At 35.2% G+C, this 13,031-nt stretch overlaps 1 protein-coding gene across 8 annotated transcripts in view; it reads right to left on the bottom strand.

Moving 5' to 3' along the window:
* Oxr1 (oxidation resistance 1) overlaps positions 1 to 13,031 on the bottom strand; it is a 411,354-nt gene that overhangs the window by 76,148 nt on the left and 322,175 nt on the right. Inside the window, exon 1 of one of the 8 annotated variants that reach the window (XM_046464585.2) lies at positions 10,439 to 10,755. The exons of 4 other annotated variants lie outside the window; for them this stretch is intronic. In XM_046464585.2, the coding sequence (XP_046320541.1) occupies positions 10,439 to 10,637 (199 nt within the window). In that variant the 5' untranslated portion in view covers positions 10,638 to 10,755. Of the gene's footprint in view, positions 1 to 1,659; positions 1,761 to 10,438; positions 10,756 to 13,031 lie in introns of those variants that run through there. 3 more of the 8 variants (XM_046464587.2, XM_046464591.2, XM_046464588.2) reach the window with 3 other exon arrangements.

The raw sequence follows: 13,031 nt of genomic DNA, 5'->3' as shown, positions 1-13,031 counted from the left end.
TTGTAATGCACAGGACAATCTCCCACAACAAAGATCTATCAGTCACAAAATGTAAATATTACAGAGGCTGAGAAAGCCTGTTGCATACCCAGCACATAGTATTAGGCATGGCATACTACTGGTGTTCAATAAATATTTGATAAAATGAATAAATAAGACTTTCCCTGAGATATCATTATCTTGATATAGTGGAAAGATAAAGGGAGTTAGATTTTACCAGTGTTACCAAAAGCCAAAACCTTAATTATGTAATGCATATGTTCTCTTCTACAATGAATACCACAAGTTTTGACACAGTCTTCTAACATGTGAACCCTAAATATTTTCTGACTTCTACTCTAATTTTCATTTACCCAAATGCTATTTAGATAGTACTGATTAATTTGCCAATGATAATTTTAAAATTTTATCTTTTTGTTACTGATTTCTAGATAAATTATTAGGTGGCAAAATAAAATATTCAAAAGAAATTCAAACTTTTGAAATAAAGTTGTAACTTGCTTTATGACTATATGTAAATTTAGCAAAAGTTTCAAAAAACCATATACTACCCTGTTGGATGTAGTGTTTTTTTGTCAATGTCCCTATGCAGAAGGTCAAGTTTGCTACTCTGTTGTTCAAAACCTCAATATCTGTATTGAGTTATTTTTGTGTGCTTTTTCTGATGGATACTGTTAAAATCTCCTGCTATGACTATGAGTTCTTTAATTCTTCATGTCTCTTCTACATTGCTTTCTGTATTTTGAGACCATATTATTGGGTTCATGAGATTATATCTTTCTGGAAAATTGAATATTTTCTCAGAATTTTTAACTTAAGGCTGGATTTGTCTAATGTTAATATACCAACTTTCTTTTCATTAGCTTTTGCCTTTATTTTCCAATCTCAATCTTTCTGAATCTGCATGCTTTTGATATATCACTAAGTAGGTTCTTTTTATTTCTATTTGTTCTGTTAGTCTTCTCTCCTTTCTTGTATTCATTGGATTAGCATTTGTTAATTTTTCATTTTCCTACCATTAATCTGGAAGTTACATATTTCCAAGCCTGGAAATCAACAATTAAATAATTCTTTTAGTGGTCATTCCAGAGATTACAGCTTGGATTACTAACATATAAATTAGAGTTTAATATTAAGTAGTAATTTTGTTTTCCTTTCACTGTGTTACTACCAAGATTTACATGCAATATTTTGTTATGTACCTTTATTACATGTGTATATAAAAATCATAAGAAATTATAACATTTTTAAGCATTCAACATTTAGTTTTATCCTCATAGCTATCACCTTTATTGCATCTCTCGGTAATTTCATAGGTCACATTATTCTAGGATGGCAAGTACTTTTAAGACTTTAAAGATAATAATCAGTTGCGACTGTTTCTGGTGGAAAATCAATATCAATCTTAATACTAAATCATTAAAGGTTTGGGATTATTTATTTGAATTGACTCTAAGATTTTGTTGTTGTTGTTGTTGGTCTTTAGTATGGTTTCTACCAGGGGCTCATAGGGAGTTTTGAATCTGTGAAATAAAGTCCTTCTTCCTTTGGAGTTTTCAGTCATTCTCTCGTTAATGTTTCTATACCATTCTTTCTTCTCCTTCAGGGATTCAAAACTTCTATGTTAGAAGTCCTCATTAAATCTTTTATTGAGCTTACCCTCTCCTCTATTTTCCATTCTTTTGTCCTCTGTTTATTCTGGATATTTTCCTCCAACTTATCTTCTAATTCATTAATTCTTCTGTGTTGTCTAGATTGCTCTTAAATCCATCCACAAAAGTCCTAATTTGGGGAATTATATTTTTCAGTTATAAAATAGGCATTTTTCTTTTTTTATAGTTTATAATATTCTCAATTAGCTGAAAATTCTCAACAGAGCCACACTAAATCCAATAACTATATCTAAAGTTCCTATAGTCTGATTCTAGTCTCTGCTGTTTCTTATATCTTGTTTCACCATGTACCTAATTAGAGTTTGTGTGCTGAATACTAAATCTGCAAAACTTTCTACAGAAATAATTTGATATACACAGCTATATTTTTACAGAGTATTAATGTTTGTGTCTGTCAAGTACTCGAGGATATTAGCAATACCAGATTTTGTTAATGAAACTGTAAAAATTTTGATGAAGCTAAATATTATCCCACCACAAGAGCCTATCTACTTTGGTTACAATCTTTTTTTTTTTTTTTTTTTGGTGCTGGGGATCAAACCAAGGGCCTTTTGTGTTCTAGGAACATAATTCTACCAGTGTATCTCCAGACTTTACTCTGATTTAAAAATCTTTCACCAAATGCTAAAAGATTTGGGGTTCAAAGTAACAAGAGATTCTTCCCTCTTCCCTATAGTGGGCCTTGCACTAAAACTCTTTTCTGGAATCAATGCTTTTGAAAGAAAGAAAAAAGAAAACCTCAAAGACAGGTGCCTTCTCTTTGGACCACTGTGTCTTCATTCAGACCCTAACCTAGTCATACCAGTTAACATTCTGATAATATCCTTCATAGAATTTGCTTTATTTTGGCCCAGTGTTTTGTTCTCAGGGGGGTTGTCTGAATTATCTAGCGTGCTATTACCAAGCTCAGAAGTCCTCAAAAATTTTAAAGCAGAAAATTAACAAAGCAGTATCTGACCTTTAAAAAGATCATTTTGATAATAGAATGGGAAAGTAAAACTGGAGGATAAGAGCAAGCCTGGAAATCAACAATTAAACTAATATGAGATCTAGTTTCCATGTACTTAAAAATTCTTATTATAACTGAACATTATAATTTCAGTAGTAGCTACTGAAAAAAGTTTGATTTTTTAAAAAATATAGATTCTATATTTTATAATATAGAATCATTTCAAATAATATAAATACTTTAAAACTATATTCTGATATAAAAAAAGATATACTGATTATAGCTTTTCTGATTAACTGATCCTCTATCATGAGGTACTGGAGGAAAAATGTCTGTATTTTGGACTCTTCACTCTCTAATGACTCCCTATCTATAAAGGAAACAAAACAAAACAAAAGCCTTCAATTTTCTTTCAAATCTGTACCCATCCTCTCTAAAATGTTACCCCATCTGTTTCTTTTAATAGTTGAACTTTTGAAAGTATGAATCTTTCACTGTCCTTGCTCCATCTTTTACTGATTCCACAATGCGCTAAAATCACTTCTCTGTTCCCCAGAGTTCACTGCAAGTGCTTTGGAACAAATAAGTTATTTATTTGATTTTTTTTTTTCTTTTGGAGAAGGGGATGCTGGGGTTGAATGCAGCAACATCTCTCTTATTTTGAGAGGGAGTCTCACTAAATCACCTGGAGCCTCCCTAAGTTGCTGAGGCTGGCTTTGAACTTGTAATCCTCCTGCCTCAGTCTCCTGATTGGCTGGAATTATAGGTGTGCACCATTGTGGACCGCCTGATGGATTTATTTTTTTCTTCTAATTTCATTTTACTTAAACTCTGTGAAGCTTCCAACCAATTCCTTCTGCATGCATCTCTATACCTTTATTTGGAAACATTACACCTCTCTTTGTCTCCTACTTACTAATGTCCCCCCTCTTCAGCATCCCTTTCCTCCAGCTAACCCTTAAATTAACATTTAAGGGCCACCAAGGGCTTTTTGGCAGCCCTAATCTAAGTGAAAGTGCCATGATATAAAAGTCTATATAAAGCCTTACTACTTAAAGGTATATTCCAGGAACCAGCAGCATTGCATCAGCTAGGAGCCTGCTGTGAATGCAGGATCTCAGGTTCTTTATCAGACCAGCTGATTCATGATTGATTTGTATGCACAATGAATTTGAGAAATACTGTAAAAGAGATTTTGAAGGAATCAAACTGTTGATTAGATAATTGATAAAATAAATGTTATTTACTAATAACTTCCTACTTAATGACAGTTAATACTAACAGTTTTCAAATCTCTGTCAAACTAATATAATTGTTTCTAAACAAATTTTCTAAATTAGTCATTGTGATAGACTATATTTAATGGTTATGTTGTATTTCTCCCTGTGGAGAAATATAAAATACACCTCATCATTCCACTGATTTTACTATATGACTTGCTTTTTTTTAGCTATATGACTTGCTTTGCCAATGGAATAAGAACAGAAATGGTATGAGTGTCCCAAGGAGAACTGTATAGAGCTGACAATAAATTTGTTTTCTTTTCACTCTTATCTCAAGACCAGAGATGTTCTACAAAGGGGTTGCTCCATCAACATGAAATCTAGAGGAAAGATGTAATTCCTAAAAGATTATTGCCCATATACACATATGTGGTAGGCACACAAGTCTGACTATTCCCATTTCTGTTCCTGGTTAAATTATTGTTCTTTGAATATATAAGAATTATTTCAATAATTCGTGTATAAAAAACAAATTACTTTCCAGAGGGAAAAAGAAAACAGTCTTTCTTGAATGAGAACACTTTACTGAAACCACAAGAGTTAAAGTATGTCAATTGTATCAAAATATGGGCTCAAGATGCTAGAAGTGCCATTAAGAAATACTGAACAAAAAATTTAATTATAAAAATAATGTTGAAAAAATTTTTTACAAACATGAAAATGTAAACATAATATAATGAGAAATATCAGGATGTGAGGAAAAAAATGGGAGATGAAATTGCTAATCTCATATCAAAGCATGTTTTCTACAGCCCACCTAAAACTAAAAAAAAAGATCTGTTGATGTTTTTAACAGGTTACCAACCTGTTAATGTTTTTTTTCTGAGAATCAACCTAACTTCATAGATGTACTTTGAGAAATTAATTTCTCATGATAATGAAGTATGATCTTTCATTCTGTTACTTCCTCCTTGTATTCATTCATCCATGCTGTAGTTATATACACATAGAGGGGATCCCAATAGTAATAGCTACCCTAATATTAATTATTTCTCTGGATGACTAAATTTAAGGTGATTTATAGTTTAATCTTTACAAGAACTCCTTTATAGATAGCATGCATCCATTTTACTACACAAAAGAAAAAAAAAAGAAAAAAGGCTTTTTTGTCCGTACACTTCCATGTAAAATCCAATTTTAGCAAGAACCTTCTAAATCAGTTTAACTGGAATACCTACCCTCTACCTCCAGATATCTGATCACCTTCCACAGAAGATCAGGAATCTCATCCTTTTCTGTACCCCAAAGGTGAAGTCTGATTACCCTGTTTTTTTTTTTTTCCAACAAGAATTCCCTTTATTCCTGTTATTACTTACCTCTTCGTAATTTTCCATCCATCTACTCCCACCTTACTTCTTGGCTATAAATTCCTTCTTGCCCACACTATATTTGAAATTAGGCCCAATTTCTCTCCCCCATTGTAAAATTCTACTACCACAGCCCATATACCTATGGCAACAGGCCTAAAATCTCTTATCATGCTTTAATAAATGTTATTGAATAACTTTTCCTTGATTCCAGAATCCAAATTCCTCAATTCAGTTCCTTATTTGTACTAGCCACATTCAAGTACTCATTAGCCACACTTGATGTCATATACTACTAAATATCACAGATACAAAACATTTCCATCATTGAAAATTTTTAGTACTATTTCAGAAAATACAAACTCCAGAGCCTTGACTATATTATTGAAAATTTATACTTAAATTAAAACCCTATCCCTCAGTTCAGACTATGAAATAACTGCACATTTAGATGATATTGTCCCCATACAAAACTGCCATTACTAACTATTATTTTGGAGTTATACCACTAACCTAAATTTAAGAATAGTGTTTAAAAAATAGCTTTCTGAAATTGCAATCTGCACATACTAAAGTGATAAGATTTTATATTTGTTTTTTGCTATATTATAGAGTACCATGAGAAAATTTTTCTCTTTAGTCTTAGTTTGTGAATAGCTGTGTTTCTCCTGCCTGCCTAAGTAACAAGTTTATCTTTATATTAGGGCCAATGTTATTTATGTCTAGTCACATTTCCCTCTTTTACTGATTGCAAGAAAACAAGAGTAAATTTTAAAAACATGTTCCTTTTTTGTATTAGTACCACTCATTGAATAAAATTTATTAAGATTTTCTTAATATAAATTAACAGGTGACTATGAAAGGACCTTTCAGAGTAGCCCCTTCTCTACCTTTTAGACAGTTTCACTTTCCATAGCTTCAGCTACTCCCCCAGTTAATTACATTTCAAAAAATATTAAATGAAAAATTCGAGAAATAGAAAGTGTTAAAACTTCACGTTGTTCCAAGTAGCATGATAAAACTCATGTCATCCTGTTCTATCCCATAACAGATATATTCCCTTTGTCCAATGTATCTACTCTATACATTACTCATCCACTGATCACTTAGTAGTCATTTAAGTCATCATCTCAATTGTCACGGTACTGCAGTTCTGTGTTTAAGTAACCTTTATTTTATTTAATAAAGGCTCCAAAGTTCAAGAGCAGCCAAAGAGAATGTTGACTATTATCAGAAGTCCATGTCTTGGTTTACTTATTGTCCATTATTATCAAAAGTGAATTGTTAAGAAGAATATCAACCTCAGGCTTTTCCTTCAGGTATATACACATTCAGTATATAGAACTTTTGTGCTATAATATGAAAAAAAAGAACCCATTACATAATTTCTTAATGAGTTTGAAATTTAAAGTCAATAAAATATAATTTGTTTTATTCCTAGATTAAGCTTCTTGAAGGCTACCTTTTAAATTCAGCTCTATATACCTTTACAGTCACAAATACTAAATAATTTAAAAAATATATATTTTAGCAAAGTAAGAGGCAGGGAAAATACCCAGGTAAAAAGAAACCTACTTAAAATTCAAACTCACAAAATAGAAGTATCAGGGATAACTGATTTAAGAAAAAGTATTAAAGCTTTTCCCTGAGATGCAAAATAATTCAAGTGATAAAATTTTAATGTCCCTATTTTACTTCATTCTTCATAAACCACACAACACTAATCAATGTGTTATGTAGCAGCAGATTTAGATGACCAGTTTAATCAACAATTTGCAACTAAAATCTTGTGGTTGGTAATAAAAATTCTTAAGGCCTACATTCAAAGTTAAAACAACTGCTGACTACTAAGGTCAGCACTTGTACACAGAATAGCAATCTTAGCAGAACTGGTCTCATTACTACTTCCATGATGCTATCCACTACTATACTTTCCCACCAAGGGGCAAAGGAAGACTAGGATGGAAAAATAGACTCCTTCCCTTCTCACATCCCAACATCAAAGGAGTTATTCATTAGGACAGGGTGGGCAGGAATTTTTAAGAGTTAGACCACACCTCTCCTCTACTTCAAACCTAAACAGGAATGGAAATTACTAGGGAGATAGGTTTTAAATTGAATATGAGACTTAATTTTTAAAATAAAGTGACTAAGAAATGACTGAAAGGAGCTGTTTAAACTGCTAAATATAAATCAAAAGAAAATTTAAACAGGGCTGAACTATGTTTAAACGATTCTGTCACCAACTGAGAAAATAGGTTGACATAACAACAGTTTTGATAAAAGCTGTTTCATGTTCATATTATAATAAAATTCTAAATTAACCTATTGATCTTTATTTATTTATTAAAATATGATCTAGTAAAGTGAATACCTTTAAAGACTACACAGTGTGTGCTATGGTCCCTTCCCAAACAAGAATACTACAGAACTGAAACAATTTTTTAAATCAAATACTAATATAAGCAGGAAGAAGCATTTTTAAATGTTTTCTTTGCAATTGTTAATAAGACCAATGATGTGACAATCTCCTTAATATGTCCAAGTCTCAGTTATGGTTTTCCTAAGGGGGCTATAATGTTGGAGTGAACAAACACTAAAAGCAAAAGCAGCCATCATGGACAGGAGTAAGGTGGCAATAATACTAATAGTCCAGTAAGTAGGTTGTTTATAGAATTTCAGAAGCACTAACCAGTTTTATCTGCTCTCCCCTTAGTCTGTCAATGTGAAAACTATTGTATCAGCATCATTACTGAAGATTAAATGGTGAGGGACAAGATCATGAGCAACAAAAATGGGGCCTTGGAATGCAGCCAAACTACAAGTGAGAAAGTTTTTGTAAAAGAAATACTAAGAACTTTTTCAAGAATTTAAGGAAGAATGACAGCAGGTAATTTAAGCAGTTGTTAAATATATATCTATACACACACACACACACACACACACAGAAATAAAGGTAGCCACAAAATATAGGGCAAAAGGATATCCTTCAAATAAACTGACCCATACTCAAAAGGACACAAATACAAAAATCAACCCGAGAGCCACAACCCATCTGGCATGCAGCTCCAAAGAACAGAATTCTCATTTAAGCAAAGGGTGGCTAGAAATTTAAAAAGAACCGTTTATTTTTTACTTGTATATATTCATGCTGCTTCTCTAAAGTCAGAGAAACTTAGGGAAGCCAAACTTAGTCTAAACACTGCAAAGGATGATCAAGTGATTGCTAGAACACTTATTCTTTGAACTGTCTTCAGAAGACAGTATCTTAATTTTAGTTTTTACCACTAAATGCTATTTTCCAGCTTTATCACCCATCATCTTCACTAGTTCCACTCCAAATAAAAAAGTTCTAGAACTGGAAATTCAGATCATCCAATCCAACCTGTTTACAGGAAACAAGAAAATATAGACCCAAAAGGAATAAGTAACTTGCCAAATTCTTTCAAGAAGTTAATACTAGCTTACCTGCCCAGTTGACTATGGTCATACTTCTGTGACATCATAAGGCCTCTCTAACCTATCAGACATTTGGAGTTTTTTTTAAATGTACAATGAATTCATAAAGCAGCGTCAATAGAATAATTTTGGCCTTTAAAGTTGCAATCAAGAAAAATATCAGACATAGAGGCATGCTCAATACATGTTTATGAACAAAAGATCTGGATGTAGATTAGATATTTGAGCATATTTATTAATATATTAATTTTACTGCTTTCTAGTTAAGTTACCTTACGTATTTCTGAATTCTCCATCCACCTAGAAGCTGCTTATACATCAACTGTTAGGCAACTGAAAACTCTTTTAAAAAATTCTTTATTTGAACACTTGAAATTTCTGTAACTTCACAGGGCCTGATGCTGCATGCCTGTAATTCCAGATACTATAGAGGCTGAGACAGGAGGATCATAAGTTTGAGGCCAGTCTCAGTTATTTAGCAAGGTCCTAAATAATTTAGTGAAATCCTGTCTCTAAATAAAAAATAAAAAAGGCTGGGGATATAACTCAGTGGTAAAGGGCCCCTGGGCTCAAAGCCCAGTACCAAAAGAATAAAAACTAAAGATAAAAAAAAAAAAATTCTGTACCTCATCCCTGTTCTCACCTTTGAAAGGATTCTGCATCTGTCCAAAGCCCTTAGAAGCAGACAATATTTTCCCCTATTTTTGCTTTCTAATTCTATAAGCAGGAATTCTATAAAGAAAATATTGTATGTAAAGTGAAGGAAAATTATTTAAAGGAGCCATGCTAAAATAGATTTGAATACTGCACTAACTCCAAAGCTTAAATTACATACCTACACACACAGATCAATGGATATTCTCAGTGTTTCACTACTTTGAAATGAGTGTCAGGAGAAGGGATGATTTTATATATTTTGTGCTTTTCTGTATTTTTTTCTAAACTCTCTAATGCTCATATATTTACTCTCATAACCCCTAAATACATATTAAAACAAGTAACAAAAAAAAATATAAATGACTAGGAGGTCTGACAGCTTTAAAGGAAGCGAATGACAGTGAAAAGATATGATCATTATTATTTTGCCTAATACCCCTTTAGCAGCACTTTAAAAAATTCTGTAAGATGTCAATATCATGCTATTGATATTTTTAAAGAATAGGACAAAGTCACTATGATGAAAGAACACCAACACAATGCTCAACTGGGAAAAAGTTTCAAAGTTCTACCACCCCAAGATAACACGCAGTCTTTCAAAGTATGAGATGCAAAAATCAATCAGGCTCCAGTGCAAGTGAAGCATTTTCTATCACGAAGTAGTAGTTGCTTCTTATTTTATGTCAGGAAGTGAATGCTAACAGTTGGCAAATATCAAATAAAAGGAGAGACCCAAGCCAAAACAAAAGCAGATCCGGCGTTCTATAAGTCTCTAAAACCACGACGGTCATAATTGGTTCAATATTCACGTCCCACTGGGAGGTAAAATGGATCAGACCCTTGAAATACTTGGCGGGGTAAAGTCAGTCCAGTCTAGGTGAGGAAAGCAGGAAGAGCCGGGCAGGAAGAGCTACGCAGTCGAAAGTCTTCAGTCCCCAGGCTGAACCAGTCCTTCCTTCCTCACCCCACCCGCAGCTAGCCCCACCGCGTCGCCGGCCCCGGGTCCCGGCACACCTGCGGTGGCCAGGCCGTGTACCCCGCCGCTACCGCTGCCTCCCCCAGCCCTCAGCCAGCGTCGGCCGTGCGGGAGGCGAAGGAAGGTGGGCTCACCAGGTCCCTCCGGGATGGACGGCGCGGGGGGCCGGTGCGGCGGGGGCCCGCAACCCGGGTCCCCCTGGGCGGGCCCCCTCAGGTAATCCTCGAAGCGCACCTGCCGGGCTTCGCCGCCACCCCCGAACCCCCACAGGCGGTTGGCCGTGCCTCGCAGAAGGCGCCCGCTCTTCCCCGTGAACGTGGTCAGGTAGTCCATGCCGTCGCGGGGCAGGCCGCGCGGCAGGGACCGCGGAGGTGGACGACTTCTGCGGCAGCAGTAGCAGCCACCACCGGCGTGCCTGCCCTGCCGACCCGACCCGGGCGCGGCGGCTCCGCGCGCCTCTCAGGGGGCGGGGCGGGGCGGGGGAGGGGGCGTCCCGCCTCGGGCCCGGGAGCGGACCATCGGGAAACTGCGGATCGGGGGGACAGAGATAAACAAAAGTTTTTAGAAAGTTCTTATTGAGGTTTATAAAGGCTGAGCCAAACACAACTAGCTTACAAAATGGGTACATTCTTAATGGAACATATTAAGGTCAGAAATCTGGTGGTTTTTAAGGAAGCTAGACAGGTCCCATCTGCTGTTCCCCCACCCTTCCGGCTCCAGTGGAGCAAGCCTACCCTTCCCGCCCCGCCCTGTCCCGGACCCGACCGGACTTTCAGGACTGCTGGGGAGAGGGAAGGACGCCTGGCCTTCTGCCCGAGGACGAACGGGGAGACAAATGACCCAGACGAGTTTCTGCTGGAGTTACACAGAGTTCGCGAGACTAGAAGGGTTTTGCAAATAGTGTCAAAAAGTTTGTATGTGCCTGTTGAGAGGAGGGGCACAATCCACATAAAACTTCTGCAGCTCACAGTTTTGTTTGTTTTAGGAGCGGAGATACTTTTAATAATAAGACTGAAGTCGTCATGAAAATAAAGCATCAATAATCACTTTTAAATTTCATTATAACACCGAGAGAGAGAGAGAGAGGGGGGGGGGAAGAGAATGAATATATCACATTTGACAGATATTTACTATTCGATTTTTTTTTTCCTGTGAAATCTGGTTATTTTCTCACTCTCATGTCTGTTTATAGCCCTTTTAATTTTCCCACGCATTAAATAAACCCTCTTTCTTGGAATCACCAATATATTAAGGTATTTGACGAAAATGTTTGAATTACTTAGGAAGTTGAAGAGCTAAATATTCTAATAAATGAAGTCCAGAAACTCTGGAGTTGAAGCTTTACACTCACCCAAGGCCTCCACCCTCTGGTAGATTTTTTAAATCATTTTTTTCTGATCTTTTCCACTCCTCACCATTTTCCCTTTAAATTCTTATTAGGTTGGAAAACTTCCTCATTCTAACATTAGCATCTGCATTATAACTAGTTAAAAATATAAAATGTTTGGATTGCAGCCATAGAGTACCTAATTCACAGTGTTTATGAGAAAGGGACCCAGGTATTTGCATATCTAGCAATCACCCATAGGTTCAGAAGTGTTACTTGGGGAAGAATTCTTATTCCAAGCTTCCTTCTGTTCCTCTTAAGGACTTATCTTTTAGATGGCACCAAGGATAGAAAGTTTGTGCCCCTCCCTGCAATTTGTAATTTGATATCCTAACACCTCAACTTGAAGGTGGAGTCTTTGAGAGGTAATTAGGTCAAGAGGGTGATTACTTCATGAATGTGATGATAAGTATATATATAAAAGGTCCCCAGGGAAGTCGCTCACTTTTCCACCATGTGAAGATACAAAGAAAAGACAGCAGACTATAATCCTGAGAGGTTCTTCACCACAACCTGACTTTTCTGGCACCCTGATCTCATTTCTAGACTCCAGAACTATAAGAAATAAAATTTTGTTATTTATAAGCCACCCTGTTTATGTACCTTAGTATAGCATTCTGAACTTAGCCAGGTGCTAACTTACTCTTCCTTATTTGTGAGAATTACATTTAATCAGGAAGCATTATTATGCTCAGTACAACTTCTAAGTTCTGTGTGAGTCTTGGTAAACCATAAATATTTTTACAAATTTCAATGACTTACATCTAACACTGATTAACTAAATTGAATTTATTTTCTAAGATATGTTTTACATCTTCATGAAATTTACTGGTTTGTGATAAACATATCCAAATGTTTGGGTTTTTTTGTAAATTTTCACTTTAACAATTTTAGCAAGAACCTGTGTTCTGCCAGTTTAAATACAGTAAATGAGAATTAACTCATCAATATTTTTCTGCTTCTATCTCATTGAAGACTAGAACTGATAGAGAAGAAAGTATAACCTTGATGACTGAGTGCTTTACGTATTTTAGTATAAACTCAGCTGAGCCCTAACATCTTTTCAAAATTCTTTTGTCCATGTAGTCAGTTTTCCTTTTTTTATTTCCTACATTTGTTGTCTGAACTGTCATCATTCTGCTGAAGTACCAAATTTATCCCTTAAACATATTTACTTTGCCTTTTACATGACACAGAAAATCAGAGGTCATCAAATATGAACACACATTTTTCTTGCCCATCAAATATGAACACACATTTTTCTTGACCATCAAATATGAACACACATTTTTCTTGCCCATCAAATATGAACACACATTTTTCTCTTCAATCTACATACA

This window comes from Marmota monax, unplaced genomic scaffold, assembly GCF_021218885.2.
Source record: "Marmota monax isolate L192 unplaced genomic scaffold, Marmota_monax_Labrador192_F-V1.1 WCK01_AAM20220418_F8-fsc00003, whole genome shotgun sequence".
Lineage (NCBI taxonomy): Eukaryota > Metazoa > Chordata > Mammalia > Rodentia > Sciuridae > Marmota > Marmota monax.
The sequence above is the reverse complement of the archived record's forward strand: the minus strand, read 5'-3'. Positions and strand labels throughout refer to the sequence as shown.